Source organism: Phlebotomus papatasi, chromosome 3, assembly GCF_024763615.1.
Source record: "Phlebotomus papatasi isolate M1 chromosome 3, Ppap_2.1, whole genome shotgun sequence".
In the NCBI taxonomy this organism is placed as follows: domain Eukaryota; kingdom Metazoa; phylum Arthropoda; class Insecta; order Diptera; family Psychodidae; genus Phlebotomus; species Phlebotomus papatasi.
The window spans coordinates 59716774-59735867 of NC_077224.1; the positions used below are offsets into that span (position 1 = coordinate 59716774).

The 19094-nt window shown below is 32.6% G+C and overlaps 2 protein-coding genes across 15 annotated transcripts in view; one reads left to right on the forward strand and one right to left on the reverse strand.

Moving 5' to 3' along the window:
• LOC129807035 (eukaryotic translation initiation factor 4 gamma) overlaps window positions 1-4418 on the forward strand; it is a 36513-nt gene extending 32095 nt beyond the window's left edge. For both annotated transcript variants that reach the window (XM_055855996.1, XM_055855997.1), the window contains 3 exons: window positions 3345-3482; window positions 3540-3747; window positions 3809-4418. In XM_055855996.1, the coding sequence (XP_055711971.1) occupies window positions 3345-3482; window positions 3540-3747; window positions 3809-4113 (651 nt within the window). In that variant the 3' untranslated portion in view covers window positions 4114-4418. The remainder of the gene's footprint in view (window positions 1-3344; window positions 3483-3539; window positions 3748-3808) is intronic.
• Window positions 4419-9985: 5567 nt separating this feature from the next.
• The window catches only part of LOC129807061 (protein numb), a 34877-nt gene continuing 25768 nt past the window's right edge, over window positions 9986-19094 (reverse strand). For 7 of the 13 annotated variants that reach the window (XM_055856068.1, XM_055856066.1, XM_055856065.1 and 4 more), the window contains one exon: window positions 15756-17192. In XM_055856068.1, the coding sequence (XP_055712043.1) occupies window positions 16017-17192 (1176 nt within the window). In that variant the 3' untranslated portion in view covers window positions 15756-16016. Of the gene's footprint in view, window positions 10155-12862; window positions 13284-15755; window positions 17193-19094 lie in introns of those variants that run through there. The other 6 variants (XR_008752227.1, XR_008752226.1, XR_008752225.1 and 3 more) reach the window with 4 other exon arrangements.

Sequence of the window (19094 nt, forward strand, 5' to 3'; positions counted from 1 at the left end):
AAAACACAATTATATTAGTTAGCTTTCTTAAATTTCGAGAATAAAAAAATTTAATCTAAAACATTATATTTGGAAATTATTTTCCCGAAAGTTTCTTAAAAAATAAAAGTAAGTTTATTATGTTAAACGATAAAATTAAAATTCTTCAAAATTCGGTAGAAGAAACTGTGACACCAGTGAACACGAGGTAGCATCGAATACTGCATTTTTTTTTAAATGATATATTACAAAAAAGAACGAGACCTATATGAATTCATGGCTACTATTTATATATAGGGATGCTTGTACACTGAAGAAATGGTCGCCATTGTCCAAGAAGTTTAGAAATAAAAATCAATGTTTGGTGCTACCCCATGTTCGGTGGTGCCCCAGTTACTCCTCATATTGCAAATATTTAGAAAAATCACGAAATATTCCGCCAAATAATTTAATCGTTATTAATAAATTGAATTCCTTTCGGTCGTACCAGACAGTTTTTTTTTAAATAAAGATGAGTTAAAATATTTTTTGGACCTCTGAGATAAATTTTGGAATTCCGAACTACACGGAATTTAGGATAAACGAATTTAGAGTTCTGATGATTCTCGTAACACCATTTAATCATGTTCATAATAAATTAATTGAATTAAATAATGCTATATGTATCTTAGAATTCAATATAAAAAAAACTATTACAAACTATTCAGAATTGGCTTGCTAAGCTTATTTATATCATGGTAAGGAGTCCAATTCTAATTAAAAATAAAAGAAAACCTTAGTCAAAGGCTTACTAATTCAAAGATACACCACCTTCCCTTTTCATCTTGTGATAAATCTTTGGAATGTTATAGCGACTCATCTGAAAACAAAAATTATTCTTTTTTTAGATTTAAAATTTAATCCAAATATTAAAGTTGAGAGATAAAATTGATTTGATCCGGTTATAATTTATTCTTTATTGTATTTAAATAAATAGGGCAATTATTATATATTGCTTTAAACTGAGAATTATTACAATCTCTTAATATTGTATGTAGTGTATCTGATAAGTCTTTTTCAGAATGTTTTAATTTCTTAATTTTTTTCCTCTACATTGTCAGAATTTCGTTTAGGGTGACGGTATTACTTGTGGCCTCTGTCATTGCTTATAGCTTTAGCGAAAAAAAATGTCACAAAATGATTTAGAAAAACCTCAAAATTAAAATATTTGATATGTTTTAATAGCAGACATATTTTTGGTTTTCGAAATCATTTTCTGACAAAAATTCCGACTAAGCCGTAAGTAAAGCCAGGCCACAAGTAATGCCGCCACCCTACTATTAAGGGGGTTCTCCTAATTAGAACGCTAAAAGCGATCTGTATTTTTCGGGGTTTTTTTAGTGGATGAAGAAACGATCAATCTTGAAAACTATGTTGTTTAGACACATTTAAAGAGTTTGAATATTTATTTCAAATACAATTTTTCAAATAGCGGAATAATGAATAATTCAGTAGAGCACCTCATCGCACCACTCCCTAATTGCCGGAAAATCTGCAGCTCGTAATTCTTGTCTGAGAAAACAAATAAAAAATGTTCAATGTCGATAAGTGTATTTCATATTTAAATTTAAATTTTTTTTTAGTGTTTTGTTTAAAAAAAATTCATTTTGGGACAAAATTTTGACGTTAACCTGGTGTAAAATAATCAAATAATAGGCTTACAAGAATTCTTTCAGTTTGTTTAAAGAGAATGTCAATTTAATTTTTAAGACAATAAGTTTTCATTCATTTCATTCGGTTAACAAGTTTTTTTTAATATATTTCCGCCAATTCAATGAAATTTGCAAAAAATTAGAAGTGAAGAAAACGCTCTTCAAAATTTTGAATATTTGTCCGAAAACTTGCAAATCTGATTGGTGGTCCTTTGATTTCATCTCTATATCTTCGAAAATGCTTCGAATTAGCTTCTGAAATTTGTTTTTTTTTTATATTGTAAGATAGTTTATTTAAGGGAGACCGGGGAGATTTGGGACAGGGCTAGTGTGGGACAAAGCGATTTTTTCATTAATTTTTGAAATAAATGGAATTTAATCACTACTAAATCGTAAGCAATATTAAGATGTATCTTGACTAGAAGAATAGATATCTGCAGTTTTATTATTTTAATTCTATGTACACTTTCTTAAAAATTGATAAAAATTGTATTTTATGATTTATCAGTTTTGCTCTTTGTATTTTATATCAGCGATATATAATCAAAACTTTTTTGTCTCATTAGGTAGCAGTGTAATCTGGGAAGATATTTTTATAAAAGTTTCACAGATTATATGCTCTTGTTTTTTTATTAAAATGTTTTAAATATAAAAAATACACGCGGGGATGTTTGGGACACCTGAAAAGGCATAAATAGGACGTTGATTTTCTACAAGATTGTAGGTGGTGCGCAATTGTTTATTGTCAAAATGAAGAGTAATGCCCAGTGTCTACTGGAAATCTTCATCTTGTGCAAACTTTACCAGTTGAGCAGTTGTCTACAGGGACAATAATTAAGCCATCAATGTCTTGGGAATCAATTATTTATTCTCCAAAGAATATTCGACCTTTGCTCAATCTCGTTAAAAACTATTTTTTATTTCTCGAGCAATATCCTCTACAATTCTCACAAGTTCTCCAGAAAAAGCAAAACTAGAGCTTTTTCAGAGAAATAAGGAATCCGTCAATGAGTTCAAAAGTAAAAGTTGCAAGAAAATCTACTCGTGTGAGGAATTTGATGATCATGATTGCAATACTTTTAGAATAAAAAAGCAAAAAAGGTAGATAGAAAATAATAAGAAAATACTTTAAATAACTGATTGACAATAAATGACTCTACTGTACAAATTAAATTGACATTAACTTCTAAGTATGAAAAAAGATTAAACCTTTTTATTTCGATTAGAAATATTTTTATTCTAGTAATTAAAATTAATTAACGTGTTCCAGTAATACAAATTATGCGAGAAAAAACGTGTCCCAAACATCCCCTTTTGCGTCCCATACTGCCCCACATAGGGGAGGTTTGGGACAAAGCGCCAAGTTAAATGTTTTATCGTCTCCAAGAAAACTCCGTTGTTTTTCAAGTTCTGTCGAGTACTTTTTATAAAGCCAATACCCATAAGTATCCTATAGACCGCACGAAATTGTAATACATTGTCGTGATTTTTTGGAATACTGTCTCAAAGTCAAAACATGAAAAAATGTCCCAACCTCCCCGGTCTCCCCTATATCTATTTAAGCAATAAAAAATAAAGACCTCTTTTGACTTTGCTATTAGAGGAACACCCTTAAGGATATTAAGTTCTCATTAATTCTTACAATACTCATCTGACACCATTTTTGTCTTGTAGCTGCTTCTTCACCATGTTATTCCTGGATCCTTTGAGATTAGCACTCTCCAGGATGAGATGACGGGAGTTTCTCTGGCAGGAACGCAACTTAGAGTAAATCAGTACAAATTGCACGATGCTGAGTGGAATGATGTTAAGGTTTGTTATAAAAAATGTTTGGTAATTCGTGAACTTAATGAATCTTCCTGTACCCAGGTGACGACAATCAATGGAGCCATGGTTGTGCCAGACAAACAGGACATCAAAATACCCCAAGGTGTCGCCCAAGGTCTTGATAGAGTGATGTTCCCACTTCCTGTTGGAGATTTACTGCAAACTCTTCAATCGGATCGTGAAAGGAGATTCACAACATTCCTGCGAGCAGTATTTGCAGCAGATCTTTCAGAACTCCTTCAGATTAAGGGTGAATTTTGTGGGAAACACTTTAAAGTTGGTTTGACTGAAGATGTTTTTATATGTTGCAGGATCAAAGACTTATACAGTATTCGCCCCAACTGATGAGGCTTTTGCCAAGTTACCTGCAGAGGAGGTCAATGAAATGGTGACAGATAGGGAAAAGGCCAGAACCCTGGTTACAAATCACATTTCACCTGGAACGCTGTACTCAGCTGGCATGAGATTCTACCAAATCCGAGAGTCTATGTCCACAGGAAAGCCCATTACACTTCAGAAGAATACAGGCACAATTAAGATCAATTCCGGGAAGATTCTCACCAGCAATATTCCCTCAACAAATGGGGTTATTCATGTGGTAGATACATTACTGTAGAAGTCAGAAATTTCAATCTTCTAAATTTTCCTATTCAGTTTTCCTATACCCTTCCAAAGTTTCCCTTCCTTTTAAAAATAAAACCACATCCGCATTCCTTAGAGCAAAAGCACAACTATTGGAGATGAGCTTCCTAAAAGCGCCATCGTATTAATTTTTAATTTGTCGATTGTTAGGTTTTGTATTAAAATAAAACAAAAGTAAATTATTATTTTTTAAATAAAAAAAAACCGCCTATAAGAGAAACCATGATGTTACTACTTTTGTACAGTATTTCGTAATAAAACTCATTGTTTTAACATTAATCTTCTTCATAGTCAATCGCCACAGATATTCCCCACCTTTATCTGACTAATTAACCCATAGTTTGAGGTGAAATGTGTGAATGGAAAAATATTTCTCGTAAAATGGGATGGTACTCTGCGAAAATAAAAACTCTCTCATCTCCTCAATATAATTTATATTTTAACAACATACTTAACAATTATAATATACATATGTAGAATAGAGGTATATATATATATATATTTAATTTTTCCCTCTTTTGCATTAGATATTACATACATATGTACAATATATACGTATGTATTTCTCATATTTTCAGCACATGCCACTTGTCCAAATTCACCCAATATTTTCTTTTAGGAGTTAAGATATTGCAGTTGTTTTTTTTCTTGTGCTATCATAAGGATTAGGTCTTTTAAAATTAATGAAAAAAAATAAAAGATATTGTTGCAAAGTCTGAACAAAATTAAGTGAAAATCTTCAGAAGTGTAGCTGCTCAATTAATTGAATTTTCTCAAGGAATTTCCACATTTTACCATATCATTTCCTCTACTTCAACTCACACCTTTGACTGTAATAAATCAAAGCCAAGTTATACAATTATTATGTTACTTCTTCAGTGGGGCTGTAGAAAATTTTGATTTTCTCTTTTTCTACTATCTCTATGTACTAAAATGCAATGGAGAATCTTTCTTCAATTTTATGAAATACCAGATGAAAATTCATTATGCAAAAATTCCACTTGAACTAAGGCCATTTCCAATTTGCATAAGCAATAAATGTTTTTTTTAATGTTTTAGTGTGCAATGCAAAAATTCTGCAGTGAGTTTCATCTCTAGATGTGAGTAAACATATATAAGTTCTTTTAATCTTGCATTTTTTTGCGATATAAAAAATATATAATACAATTGCTCTTCGCTTACAACTGGAGCTAATAATAAGAATTAGAAAATATACAATTTTACATTTCATCTTTTCATCCATTATCTATCTAATGCTATAAATTCTATATTTCAACATTTTCTTGTTCTATATACATTTTTCATCATATTCCCATCCTACGGATTCGCTCTCCATCTTTTTTTCTTTCTTCATTCTCATTCATGGAAAGAATTTACAAAAAAAAAAAGAACAAACATACTAAAGATATCTCCAGCTGTGATCTCTGTGATAAGATCATAAGCACTAAATTTTAAATTGCTTAATTTTTTTTTGTCTTGCTCGATTTTAGGACGCATTTTTATTATAGGCAAAAAAGACAAACCAAAAAATAAATCCTCCATAACACTAAAAAGACAGGATCTTTAGCTGGGTTTTCCTAATTTTTAGATAGAGTAGGATGAACGTCTGTTCGACAGGGAACCCCTATTGACACTTTTGTCAAAATGATGAAAATTATTTAATGTATCTAGTAAAATATAAGTAATATAACGTTTCTTCTGTAATATACCTTTTACTATAAACAGATATGTTCAAATTTCATATCCCAAATGGTACAGAGTAGGGTGTCAATAGGTGCTGACACGAGTTCTTAAAGTATCAATAGACGTTCCTTTCACTCTAGATAACTTTTTGCTAGGCGATCTCATGGTGTAGGGGAAGTGTAGTACCTTTGAATTAGGACGCTTTTCAATAATAGGACTTCTTTTCCTATTTTTAAATGAAACTGAGCCAATAGTTTCGCTTCACGATTGGTTTGTGGAACTGAATAATATCATGGTAAGGTCCAGTTCCAATAAAAATGAGATCGATGGATGCCATAGAAGCTGAGTTATTGAGAAAGCAAAATTTGATGGTGTCCCAAAATGAGGATAAGAGCAGAATCACATTGACAATAAAATGCTCGCCGTAGCCTCACCGTATTTTGTTAATTTACGCATTTTCATTGCAATTCTTACGAAAATTCTCGATTACCGTATTACCTTATCTCATACTCGGTGGCACTAGGTGAAAATAATATAAGAAAATTGAAGAAATAAAGCGAAAATTCAATAAACGGTGAGCAAAAAAACTGTAAGAGAAATTAAACGTACAGTTCTTTCTTATTTTCGTTTTATTTCTTCAATTTTCTTATATTATTTTCATCTAGTGCTACCGAGTATGAGATAAGGTAATACGGTAATTGAGAATTTATGTAAGAATTGCAATGAAAATGCGTAAATTATCGAAATACGATGAGAATTTTACTGTCAATATGATTCCGCCTAAATCTGATATCAACATCTGATGTTGTGCACCCGATATTTAACCTTTGTCGAAAACTGCTTAACGCTATCTCTATCCGTTTTTTCTCCAGAAGCGATTGCACTACGTAGAATCGGCCACGAAAATCGGTTTTTGGCTGGCATGATAATCGAGATCTATGAGAGTCAAAATGCCTAGGGAAAAGTGTCCAAGCTTTTTACGGTCCCAAGCTTTACAAAGGCTAAATTTTTCCTATGTTTTTCAATAAATATGACTAATCTTTTCTATTTTAAAAACTAGGGGAAGGTTTATTGTTTTTAAAATACACTACGGAGTTGTATTTATTCAGAAATATATAGGAAAAAATTAGTCATTGTAAAGCTTGGGACCGCGCAAAGCATGGGCCAGGGGCCCATTAAGCCTAATAAAAAGTGAAGATATTTTTCACTTTTCCTTGTAAAAATTTTGCAGATATTGCACCGCGACTTAATCAAATTTGCTTGTAGTTCTTGTATTATTTCGGCGAGCATTATGAAATATGTATTTTTAGATAGCTTTTAATGCACAGTTTCGAAATATATCAGACTGATAAAAGTCAATTCTCTTTAGGAAAAAACTTGCCAAGAGTCTTCAGTGCCTCTAAGCAAAAATGTATGGAAAAATGAAATGTCGAGAGGCCCCTGCATGGGCACTTTCCCCTACTTGCAAACTTTGGCCCGATCTGCCGAAGTCGGATTTCACCTCGGACCACAGAAGTTGAGATTGTAAAGAATCTCAGCTAATAAAAGAAAAAAAAGCCCTATTCCAAAAGAGTCCTAATTTACTATAATTGCAACTCCGGTTTTGGGTAGAGAGATGGCTGACTCGACTTGTGAGATTGTGAAATTGGGTTCCGCCAGGACTTTCAGGCATCAAGAAGGAACTCTTTTACATGGAATAAAAAATGTAAGGACAATCTACAATAACCCAAGAAATAAATAAAAAAAATAACATATTTTACTGAATTCAAGGCGAAAATTTGACTCTGGTTTCTAATAATCGATAGTCCTACATCAGTCAACGATTAAAGCCTAGGCAAGGTCTTCAGTAGGGCATAATACTAGAACAAATTCTAATTAATTCTTTACATATTTTTGAAAAGGAGTCTCAGTTGATTTGCCCTTCGATACCAATCCAAATGGATATGTAATTATATGCCGTGAAACTTCTCAGACCATGTAAAGTATAAGAAACCGCTTAGAGTGGCGCTGATGTCGTTTCTTGCAAAGAGAACCCAACGATTTTTTTTAGTCTTGACTTGGAAATTTTCTCCTTAAAGTTAGTTTCAGAAGAAAAGTACAGCAATGGAATATAAAAACCAAGGTTTTGTCTTTTATAGCTGGACTTAAAATCGAAAACGGATCGGAAAATGCCAAGCGGATTGTCTGATCTGTAGGGCAATTCTGTAATAGTATGATAATATCATAACAAATTCAAAACTGTTTGTTCGACTATGTACGGCCTGATGGAGTGCAATATCTGGTGAAAACGGAGTAAGACCTTATTTCGCTATTACGTTTTTCTTGAATAATTAAGAAAGAATTTTCGCTTCTTTCAATTTTTATTCGCTACAACGTTTCGGGAATACGATGTCCCCTTCATCAGGTATAGAATAATTAAGAAAGAAACACGTAATAGCGAAAAAAGGTCTTACTCCGTTTTCACCAGACCTTTTTTCGCTATTACGTGTTTCTTCCTTAATTATTCTATACCTGATGAAGGGAACATCGTATTCCCAAAACGTTGTAGCGAATAAAAATTGAAAGAAGCGATAAAAGGTCTTAGTCCATTTTCACCAGATATCAAAACTGTTTATTTCGAAAAACTCTTCGAAAATGCTATTCATATCATATCAATCACTGAAAGCTTAATAGAGCTCCTTACAATAGCCATTGGTATCCACTGACTGGCCTTTAGCGTTCTTCTACTTCCGAATTTAAGTACCTTGGAAATTAGCCATATGACTTTGTCATATGGCATTGTCATATTGATGTAGAATTTCTTTACTGAAGCTAAATGGACTGTCTCTCAGCTTGCTCAATCAAGTACGAGCTCGAGTATGAGTAATATCGTAGATTCGAGTGGCTGCTCTTTAGCGGAGACTGCCGTCCTGCTGATCGTAAGCTTTTCTTTAAGAACTTAACGATTTCCTTTAAGAATCCGAAGTGCTAGAATTGAAGAGAAGCTTACGTATGCCAGGATGACTCAGTAAGTCCCGGAGGGCAAAATCCCAGCATCTACGGTGTATTTTTAATGTTTATCCTAAAACATAATCAAAAATTGTTTAGATCTCTTTTTTCATTTTTTCCCAATAAAAACTTAAAATTTTGATTTATTTCTTTTATCAGCCTTTCGATATTGTCCTACTATTATAAATGTTTAGAAACTGAAGGCATAAATTTGCAGATAGATTAGAAGACGACGAAGTTTTAATTATTTTAAGTCAACTATTGCTTCCAATGCAGACAAATTTTTAAATAATTTTCCAAAAATTGTTTTTAAGATTGGTTATTACACCCTCGACAAGATTTAAATTGTCCTAAGTCCTTTCAAACGTATTACATTGAGTATTATTTAATCTGATATTTTTATTTTGAATTAGCCAAATGGTTTTGAAAAAGAAATTTGAAATAAATTCAATTGTAATTTCTTGTTTTCGAATCAGTGTAATGTTTATTTTTCTTTTAATTTGAGCTATTACTATGTTAAATCTAGTTTTATTTTTGAACAGTGCTAGACTAAGTACATTATAAAAATTATTAAAAGTTGCATAGTGCTTCTTGTGCGTATTGCCAAATTTTAAATTAGTACACTGACTCTCTTCACTTTCGAATATGGGTTCTTTTGCAAATCCGTGACTGTTTTTTTTCAAATTTGGGTCATATATAAATTACGAAAAATTCTCAAAATCAAAATTCTTGCAGCCTAAGTAGTACGGATATTTCTCAAAATTTAGGGAAAAAAGAAATAAAAAATTTGAGTTTCATTAGTTTATTTGCCAAAAAAAAATTTTCAACTGTCAATATATAAATTTTCAGCGACTATAAAAACATCTTTTTTCCTAAAAAATAAACAAAATACTTTTCTCAAAAGATATTAGACAATTTTCTAAGGCCATCACTGTGATGTTCCTTAAAGAAATGTTTATAGAGGATTATTTTTTAGCTGTCTCTTTTTTGCCATGTTTTTCTAATTAACCATTTCGAAATTCATAAATTGCACATACTACGATGTACCTAATTAAATATACAACTGTAAATAAAATGAAAAAAATCACCGTGAGATCACAATGATAACAGATTAAGTACCCAAATATTTATTCATCTTATTTTTATCTCTCCTGGACAGAGGAGAAAAGTCATAATTCCCATGAAAAGTCACTTTTTATTCAAATGCATCATTCTTTAAAAAAAAAGACGCATTTATCTAAATGCTCAAGATTGTGACAATGTTTTTAACTCTTAAATTGAAATATTTCAGTATTTATCTTGGAATTATTTCGGTAATTTCTGACTAAATGCCCCTAAAATACCCTAAGAATACAATTAATTCACATTATTTCTTAATTTTCACAACTATGTATAAGTTATTATATCAGATAAGTTAATAAACACCTACATTATGCTCTCTACAATATGCGTCATAGGTAAATTGAGTTTACCTATTTTCACTTCACATTTCTCGCGTTCCTGCGCACAGAATTCAGAATATCTTTCGATTTATTTGCCATTTAATAAAAAATGCCTTTGAAGTAAGAATAAAACATCTAATTAGGGGAAGGTGAGGCTACAATAAGCTGAGGCAACATTGAAACCCTTATTTTTTCGCATTTCTAATTGAAGCTTGGCCTAGTCATAAATTAAGTTAGATCCGCAATTGTTTTGTCTATCTAATTTACATTACACTAAAGTCCAGCTTTCTTTAGAAATATGCGAAAAAATAGTGTTTTAACATTTAAAGATTTGAAATGATTTAAAAATGCCTCACGACCAATTATTTTTAAAGATCTCATAAAACAGTGTATTAAAACTTTCAAACTGCTTTACGGTATTTATCAATTGATATTTTTCATTTTTGATAAGTAGAGAACTAATATAATGACTTCAAGTTTTAATAATATCCATAATTCATTCAAATACCGAAAGTGGCGTTAAGGTCGCTTACATTAACCCAAAATCGATTTATTTGAGTCAAAGTACGAATAGACATCATTCCTTGATTAGGCTACAGCAAGGAGTTACTCAAGATCGAAAATTTGTGTCCATATTCCGTTTGTTCCATGGGATTCCAATGTGTTTCTAATGAATCTAAATGTGTGATTTCCTTAATAATTCTTGTTCTTAACCCTTTAACGACGAGACAGTTTTCGCTGACCGAAAATTAGCAATAAAATTGAAACCGATAAACAAAACTTGTAAAACGTCTTACATCTAACCTTCGAAAAGCAAACAAAGTCTGATTAGGTATATTTTTTGTCTCTATAAACGATAGGTACAAAAATAGCCCAAAAATTTAAGTAATTTTTTGGACGATACTAAAGACTGATAATTTTCACTCTAACGAAAAATGTTATGTTTGAGTATTGTAGTTGCCTTTTCCAAAACAGTTTTGCTTAAAAAAAACTGGAAGTACAAAAAATAATTAAAATTAATTTTCAATATGAGAATTTAAAAATTCGTCATTTTTTGAGCTTAAATATTTATCATACAGCAAATAGGTAAAGACTTGCAAAAAATATCCTAGATTTCTTCAATCTTCTACTTTGCAATTACATATAAGTACAAGAAAAAAGGTAGTCAGGAAAAATTATTTTCTTTATGGGACACCGGTGTTCCAATCGTCCTTAAAGGGTTAATAGTTCTTGTGATTTCCTCAATTCGGTATTCTGTGATTCTCAATTATTCCATTCTGTGATTCTGTTTATCCCAGATATTTTCGAATTTATCGAATTTCAGACGTTGCTAATTTTTGAACAATAGGAAGAGCTACAATGTCGCTATGGAACAAGTTTAGGAAATATCTAGTTAGAAAGCGTTCCACATCAGGCCTCAAAATAATCAAAATGGGGTTAGAATTCAATTTCTGAAAGAAAGTTTGTGAAACCCTAAAAACACCATTATCAGTCCATTTTTGATCAAAATTTCCCGCCATTTTCTTCAATGAAAAGCCTTAATTAAATGCTTTATTTTAAATATTTAAAAAAAAATATTTTTTATTAGAATTTCCACTGATTTTTTTTTGTGGAATGTTTGCGTCTGAATATAAGTTAATATAATCATAAACGACTTGAAAATTAATTTATTGTGAACTTTCAACAGAAAGTTTGTCGAAATCTTCTCTTAAGGTGCTTTTAATCCATTTTCCTTAAAACATAAAAGATACTACCACTGGCGTATCTAGACACTTATGCGGGGGGTGCGGTTGTACGTGAAGGCGCCCTTATCACGGTAAAAATTGTTCGAGCGGGGGGTTTTACTGCTTATTAGTATCACTGACTACTATATTCTTTGGAAAATTTAACTTTTAATTTTGAGTTTAACAGGTTTAATTTTGAAAATGCAGTGAAATTTTAATTATTTTTAATAAAAGTTAAACGCAAAAGTGGAAGCTGTCCTTTTCAAGTAATGTAGTACTCAATGTAGATCAACAGTAAAAATCAAAATTTTGAGGAATAGTATTTTGATTAGGATTATTTTAAAAACATGTACAGCTTAAGCATGAAATGGTTAACATTGTGCTGAAAACATGCACAGCTGTTAGACATCTTTAAACAGATGATGCTCATCAAAAATCGGTACAGCCAAGCACAGCTCAAGAATAAAATGGATGAAATTGAGCATAGTCCTGCATAACTCAAACAAGTTTGAATCTAAATTTTTAACAGTTTTCTGAATCTTAATCGTTTTATGTTTAACAGCTGTGCGCGTTTTCAGCACAATATAAACCGTGTTATGCTTCAGCTATGTAGATTTCATGCATAATATTTGAGAAGTACCAGTTTTAAACACAATCTTAACCTGACTTAATGATCCGAAATCCGATTTTGGGACAATTTAATCCCAATCCAATGCGGCGGTGTAAATGGCCTCATTGTTTTGGGATTCTCAAGCTTAAAATGCAATTTCCTGAAACGGAAAGCTACACACTCAGATCCATAAAAACGCTTTTGTACCCTTTGTCTAAATCCGACAAAATCGCTTAAATCAGCACAATGATTTTCTCAAAAAACAGATCGTAACTGGATTCCCTTTTCCTTTTATTGATTTTTAATTAAGCTCAACGTCACAATAATTCACCTAATTTTTACAAATATTTTAGGAAACTTTTGTTCTTTGTTGCGTTCAAAAAAAAAAACGATTTCTTTTGGGGATAGTTTTCCAACTTGGCTCCTGTCTTGCTAAATCCTAGCTGCATCCTTGCCTCTAAATAGATCCTCTTATCAATCCTAAATAATGGACACCTCAATCTATACAAAATATTGAACATAGGACAAAATGTAGCGCCTCACAATTCACAATTTTTTTCTTGGTATCCCAGGGGTCATTCTTAACCTGATTTGCTGATTGGGTCCTTTATCTTGTATCCGCCACGGGAGAAATCAAATTTCTTTTCGAACGAGACATATTCTATGATTGTTGTTTTAGTTGAAAATGTCCAATCATCTTTGGAAAATAAAAAAAATCCATATAAATCTGTAATGTACTATGGCTTATCATTATCTATCGCGGAATATTGAATAAGAATGATTCTGTGATTTCATTTGATTCCAGTGATTCTTCAAGGAATGTCATTTCAGATTCTATTAGAATCTTATGAGTGATTCCGTGGACTCTATAAATTTAAATGAAAAAATTTGTCGGTATTCCAAATTTGAGTAACCCCGGCTACAGGTTAGTTTGGTGATAAAATGTAAGGTTATGTTCTTTTTGAATCAAAAAATAACCACAAATTATTTAAAAAAAAAATGAACTTTCTTTCTGTTAAACAGATATTCTTGTTCATTCAGTGATTAAATCGAAGCTCAGAGCTTGGTAAATTTTGTCTCAGTAACATAACCTCTAATCTTTAGGTGCCAGTGTGTAACATAACCTAACACTTCCCAATAACCTCCTTTTCAAACAAAATAATAAGGCTCAATATTACTCTTATCTTCAACAATCGTCTTCGGCGTCTTAGAATTTGTGCACAGGAAAAACATCCACTTCATACGAATTGCGGTTAAATGAATTAAAGAAAAATATGTAATAAAAGAAATCATTACTAAGCACATCGAAAAGTTTAAAGTCTCCTTTTTAGCATTTGACTATTTTTCCATGATCTATTGTTTAAGTACTTTTTATTTATCTCACGAAGCAATGACAGACATAATTTAATCAGGGAATATTTTACAAGATTTTATACATTGCTAAGAGAGGTTAAGTTGAAAAATTAAAAGCTACCTGAAAATACTTAACCAAATAATACTATTTTTTGACAAAAATTTCTACTAGCGCCACAAGGTAGATTCTGAAGCAAAGTAAGAATAACTTTAAGGTGGTTTTTTTTCATTCTTTTAGGTTATGCAATTTCACATGAAGCATATTTTTCATAACCTCAAATTTTGGGAGATAATTTTTGATTGTGATGAGGTAACTTAACTTGACATTACAGTAGACTCTCTCTCAATTGGGTATTTGGGGCAAAATGTCATCCAGTTTATCGATAAATTTGGGCATCAAAGCCTTTGTAAAATCCACAAAAAGCGCTCAATTATAAAGAATCACGATAAAATAGGAAGAACTACAGCGAATTTGAGCAAATTAGCTTCATAATTAAACGTGAAAATTGTCAACAAAATTTTTCGCCCGATTGAAAAAGAGCCGATTGAGCGAGAGTCTACTGTAAGTTATTTCCCTCAAAGATAACCTCAAAGATAGTAATCTCAAATGTATATTTTTGTAACAAAGTATTTCAAATATTCCACGAAAATGCAATTTTACTAAAAATCGTTCCTCTTTTTTGAAACGAATTGAATTCTAACCTCAGAAATTCAAAAATCATAACCTCACAGAAAGTTTTAGCACTTAAATTTATTAAAAAAAATGTTTTATGTTTCATAATATAGAATATAACACAGTTGCTTACCCTTTAAAATACAAAAAATGTATAGAAATATTTTTTGAGGTTGGAATATTCTAAGATTCAATAAATTTTCATTTGAGATGCAAATACTTTTTATAAAGTTCTCATAAGAATTCTACCTAACGGCTTTTGTCATTTCAATATTCTCATTGTATTAAGTACCATGTTTTCAAACAGATCTTTGAAATATATTTATTACTAAAATGATTACTAAAATGAGGTTAAGTTCTTTTAGGTTAAAATTCAAAATAATTGCAAATATGTTATATTCTAGCCAGGGGCCGATCAAGCCTAATAAAAAGTGAAGCTATTTTTCACTTTTCCTTGTAAAAATTTTGCAGCTATTGCACCGCGACTTAAACAAATTTGCTCGTAGTTCTTGTATTACTTCGGCGAGCATTATGAAATATGTATTTTTAGATAGCTTTCAATGCACGATTTCGAAATATATCAGACTGATAAGTCAATTCTCTTTAGGAAAAAACTTGCCAATAGTCTTCAGTGCCTCTATGCAAAAACGTATAGAAGAATAAAATGTCGAGAGGCCCCTGTTCTAGCTAAAACAAAAATAAATTGCTTTGTCGCAGGTTTCCTTCAAGGAAGATTTCTCAGATCTCAGCTTTATTTGTTAGAATGGATCTTTCGGTCTATCAATGGATTATTGAAGTCAAAACACGGTAAAGACCTTTGAGAAATCTCCTCTATTTCCTCCACTTACAACGTTTCGGAGATGGGTTGTCTCCTTCCTCAGGTATGGGTAGGTATGGGGATCTTCCCATACCTACCCATACCTGAGGAAGGAGACAACCCATCTCCGAAACGTTGTAAGTGGAGGAAATAGAGGAGATTTCTTAAAGGTCTTTACCGTGTTTTGACTTTATTTGTTAGGTTAGGTTGAACATAACCTCACATTTCAAAATAACCTCTTTAGCAAATAAGAAAATCCGATCAGGCTCAAGATTTCCTAAATTATGCCTTCAATTGCCAAGGATTGCATGAATAATACTCTCTGCTGTTAGTTAATTACTGATATTTTGATTTGATAAATTTTGTGCACCAAAAACGTTTTACTTGGAACATTGTGCTATTTCTCTATGTTAATTTTTTTTCTTCAGTGATTTCTCGTCTCTATTGCATCTACGAATCTACGGATCTATTTTTTTACGATACTGATATGACTTGGAATATTAAGTATTAAATCCATTACGGGGAAGTCTCTCACGAATAGAAGCTACTCTGGTGCGTTTGCGAAGAGCATCATGAGAATTCGTTCTTTAGAGCTGCACCTGGAATGACTCAGCCGGTGGTTTGGGTGGTGATATGAAGGGATTGGTATTGTGTCCCTGGTCAGTTTTTACGATAGGTGCCACCCATTCGGCATCGAAGGGATCAGCTGCACTGCTAAGGGACTTAGCACGTGCATGCAGCATTGGGGCTCGCTTGGGAGGAGTTGGGGAGACTTTTGGGGCCACCTGACCCAACCACTGATCGGCATTGGGCAGCTGGGCAGTTGGATCAATGGGCAGAACTTTCGTGGGGGATGGAATGGTCGCTGCAGGTGGTGAGCGACTTGTTCTTGGCTGTACATAAGCTGTTGGTGATGTTGTTGTAGCTGTACAATTGCTGGTCACAGATTCTGCCCCAGCTGCACCATCAGGACTAGAAGGTGTGGAATTGAGCAAGAGTGGTGGTGATTTGGTGTCTGGTGCTGTCTTTGGGAATTCAAGATCGTCACTCTTGGCCAGAAAGCTCAGTTCCTGACTCATTTCCTGACACAGCTGACTCACCGTGTCCAGCCCATGCTGAACCTCGGGAATTGGCGACACAGATCTCTGGCTCTGTGGTGTGGCTAGATCAAATGCCCTCAAACGCTCAGCATTGGACGGAAGATCATTAATGCGTAGAGACATTTGTCGCTTGAACGGTGATCCACTGCCCAGGGTGTTGAAACCCCGAAAACTTCCCTGACGTTCCAGCATCGATGGAGTGGCATGGGGCCGTTCAATTGCAAAGGGATTGAAGGGTTTGGGCTGAGGAGCAACCGTTGCAGTTGGAGCTGTCCCCTCGGCCAAGCGCTCCGTCAGTGATTGCTGCCGGAATGATCCGCTACGGGTGAATGTGGAATTCTTGAGATCAAATGTCATCGTGACGCCACATTCCTTGTCCCGTCGCTGCTTCCTTTCCAGGCACACAGCAAATGCACATCCAACAGCATGGGACAGACGCTCTCCGGAATCCTTGCTGGCCAGAAAACCATGACACATCCAGCGCCTGGTTGTTCCATCGCGGCAAATGTAACTAAAGCCACGCTCATGGTTCCTGTCCGGAGCACAGAAACTCACCTTCTCAATTGTCTGATCCACTATTAATCCCTTTGTCTCATCATCCACCACACGAAGTCCATCTCCGCTCACGTGGAGCAACCCACGAACCGGACGCCGCCTGGAATTCTAAAGAAGAAGAATACAATGAAAATCCAATCTTGTTTATTGTAAATTGATATTTTAATAGACTAGGAATTTTAAAAGGACTCTATTCAATTCTAAATTCAATATAGAAATGGACTATTGGTTTTATTCTTTAAGAATGATAAGAAAAGGCGCTTTCTTGTTTAGAATGAAAATCGATTTCTTAGATATGCAGGATTGTGCAGAATATTGAGTTTACGGCTTCAAATGTAAAATAAACTATTACTTTTCTATAAGAAAAGGATCTATAATAAAATTAAGAAGGTTTTTCATATCGGCGTTAATGTGTTTTTTGTCTTTGAACTGTGAGAAAATTCTTTTAAATAAAAATTTAGTTGAACTAGGGTAAGTGTGCCAAATTCCGGCCAGCTTGCAATTCCGGCCACCTTTTTCGTTCCTCGAATTTCCATGAATTTTTAGTTTTCACATACTCTAGAGATTATACAATGCAAAAAAAATAACAAAAAATGTAGCTTCGACAAACGAGATAACGTGAAAAAGACATTGGAAGAATTCCCGAAGGGTAAGGAACTATGAGAATGAAGGTGGCCAAAACCTAGGGCACCAAAGCTATGTCTACATTTTTATTTATTTTAAAATGTATTAAGAATGATTTTAAAGTAAATACAGACAATAAACTTTCTACAAGGTTCTAAGCAACACTCCTTAAGTAGAAGGAATGAAAAAGATCAATTTCTATTAAAGATATTACATTTCAAACTTGAAACTTTGGCGCTTGCATGCAACTATGCCGAAATTTGGCACACTTACCCTATCTTAATCCATTTAAGAAAAAGTAAGTTTTATTTCCCGCCATTTTATTGAAATTTTTAAAATGTTTAAAGTGTTTTTTAAATCATTTTCAAATACTGTGCCAAAAGCGTCCTTTTGGTGGTTTAGGAAAGGCAGAAAAGGCGAACTGAAGACCGAGTGAATCGAGTAAATGCCACTTAGTGCAGATTTTTGCCATTTTTATTGCAATTATATTCTTTTTGTGAAAAGTTGTTTATAAGGAAATTTTTCAAAAAATCTACTTAATAAAATTTAAAATTTTCCAAAAAAGTTGTGAAAAATTAGTAAGGGAAAGTGCTCTCCCTTCGAACGCTCATGCCTTCGAATAATGTGAATTTTCTTTTAGTTTTCCTAGAAGACATAAATATTTCTATTAAATATTGGTTGGCCTATCATCAATTGTTGATAATTCCGTGATAATTTAGTGTAAATCTTTTAAGAAAAACAAAAGAAATTCACATTATTCGAAGGCATGAACGTTCGAAGGGAGAGCACTTTCCCCTACTTTACAAAGAAACTATTTGACAAGTAGACACAATATCAATATATTTAATTTTCTTTTTTTATTCCTTGCTCAAATTAATTTAAAGTTCGGTAAAAATTTTAAACTTCGGTTTCTTTTATTTTGGGTTTTAGAGAATATGTCAAGTTTTAAGGTTTTCAGCTTGATCAATTGTCGGCTTTTATGTACCTAAAAGTTATACAAAATTAATTTTATCGATTTTTAAGATCGCCTAATTTTCTCTTAAGGTTTTTTTTTTTAAATTTTTATTGAAACTTAAGATTTTGCTAAGATAAATTTGATTTAATAAGGGAAAGTACTCTCCCTTCGAACGATCATACCTTCGAATAATGTGAAATTCTTTTGTTTTTCGTAAGAGATTTACACTAAATTATCACGGAAATATCAACAATTGATGATAAGCTAACTAATATTTAATAGAAATGTTTAAATCTCTTAGGAAAACTTAAAGAAAATTCACATTATTTGAAGGCATGAACGTTCGAAGGGAGAGTACTTTCCCCTAGTAATAGTTTATTTAATCTATTTTTCCACTTACGAATACCATCGACTATACAACTGAGTAAATG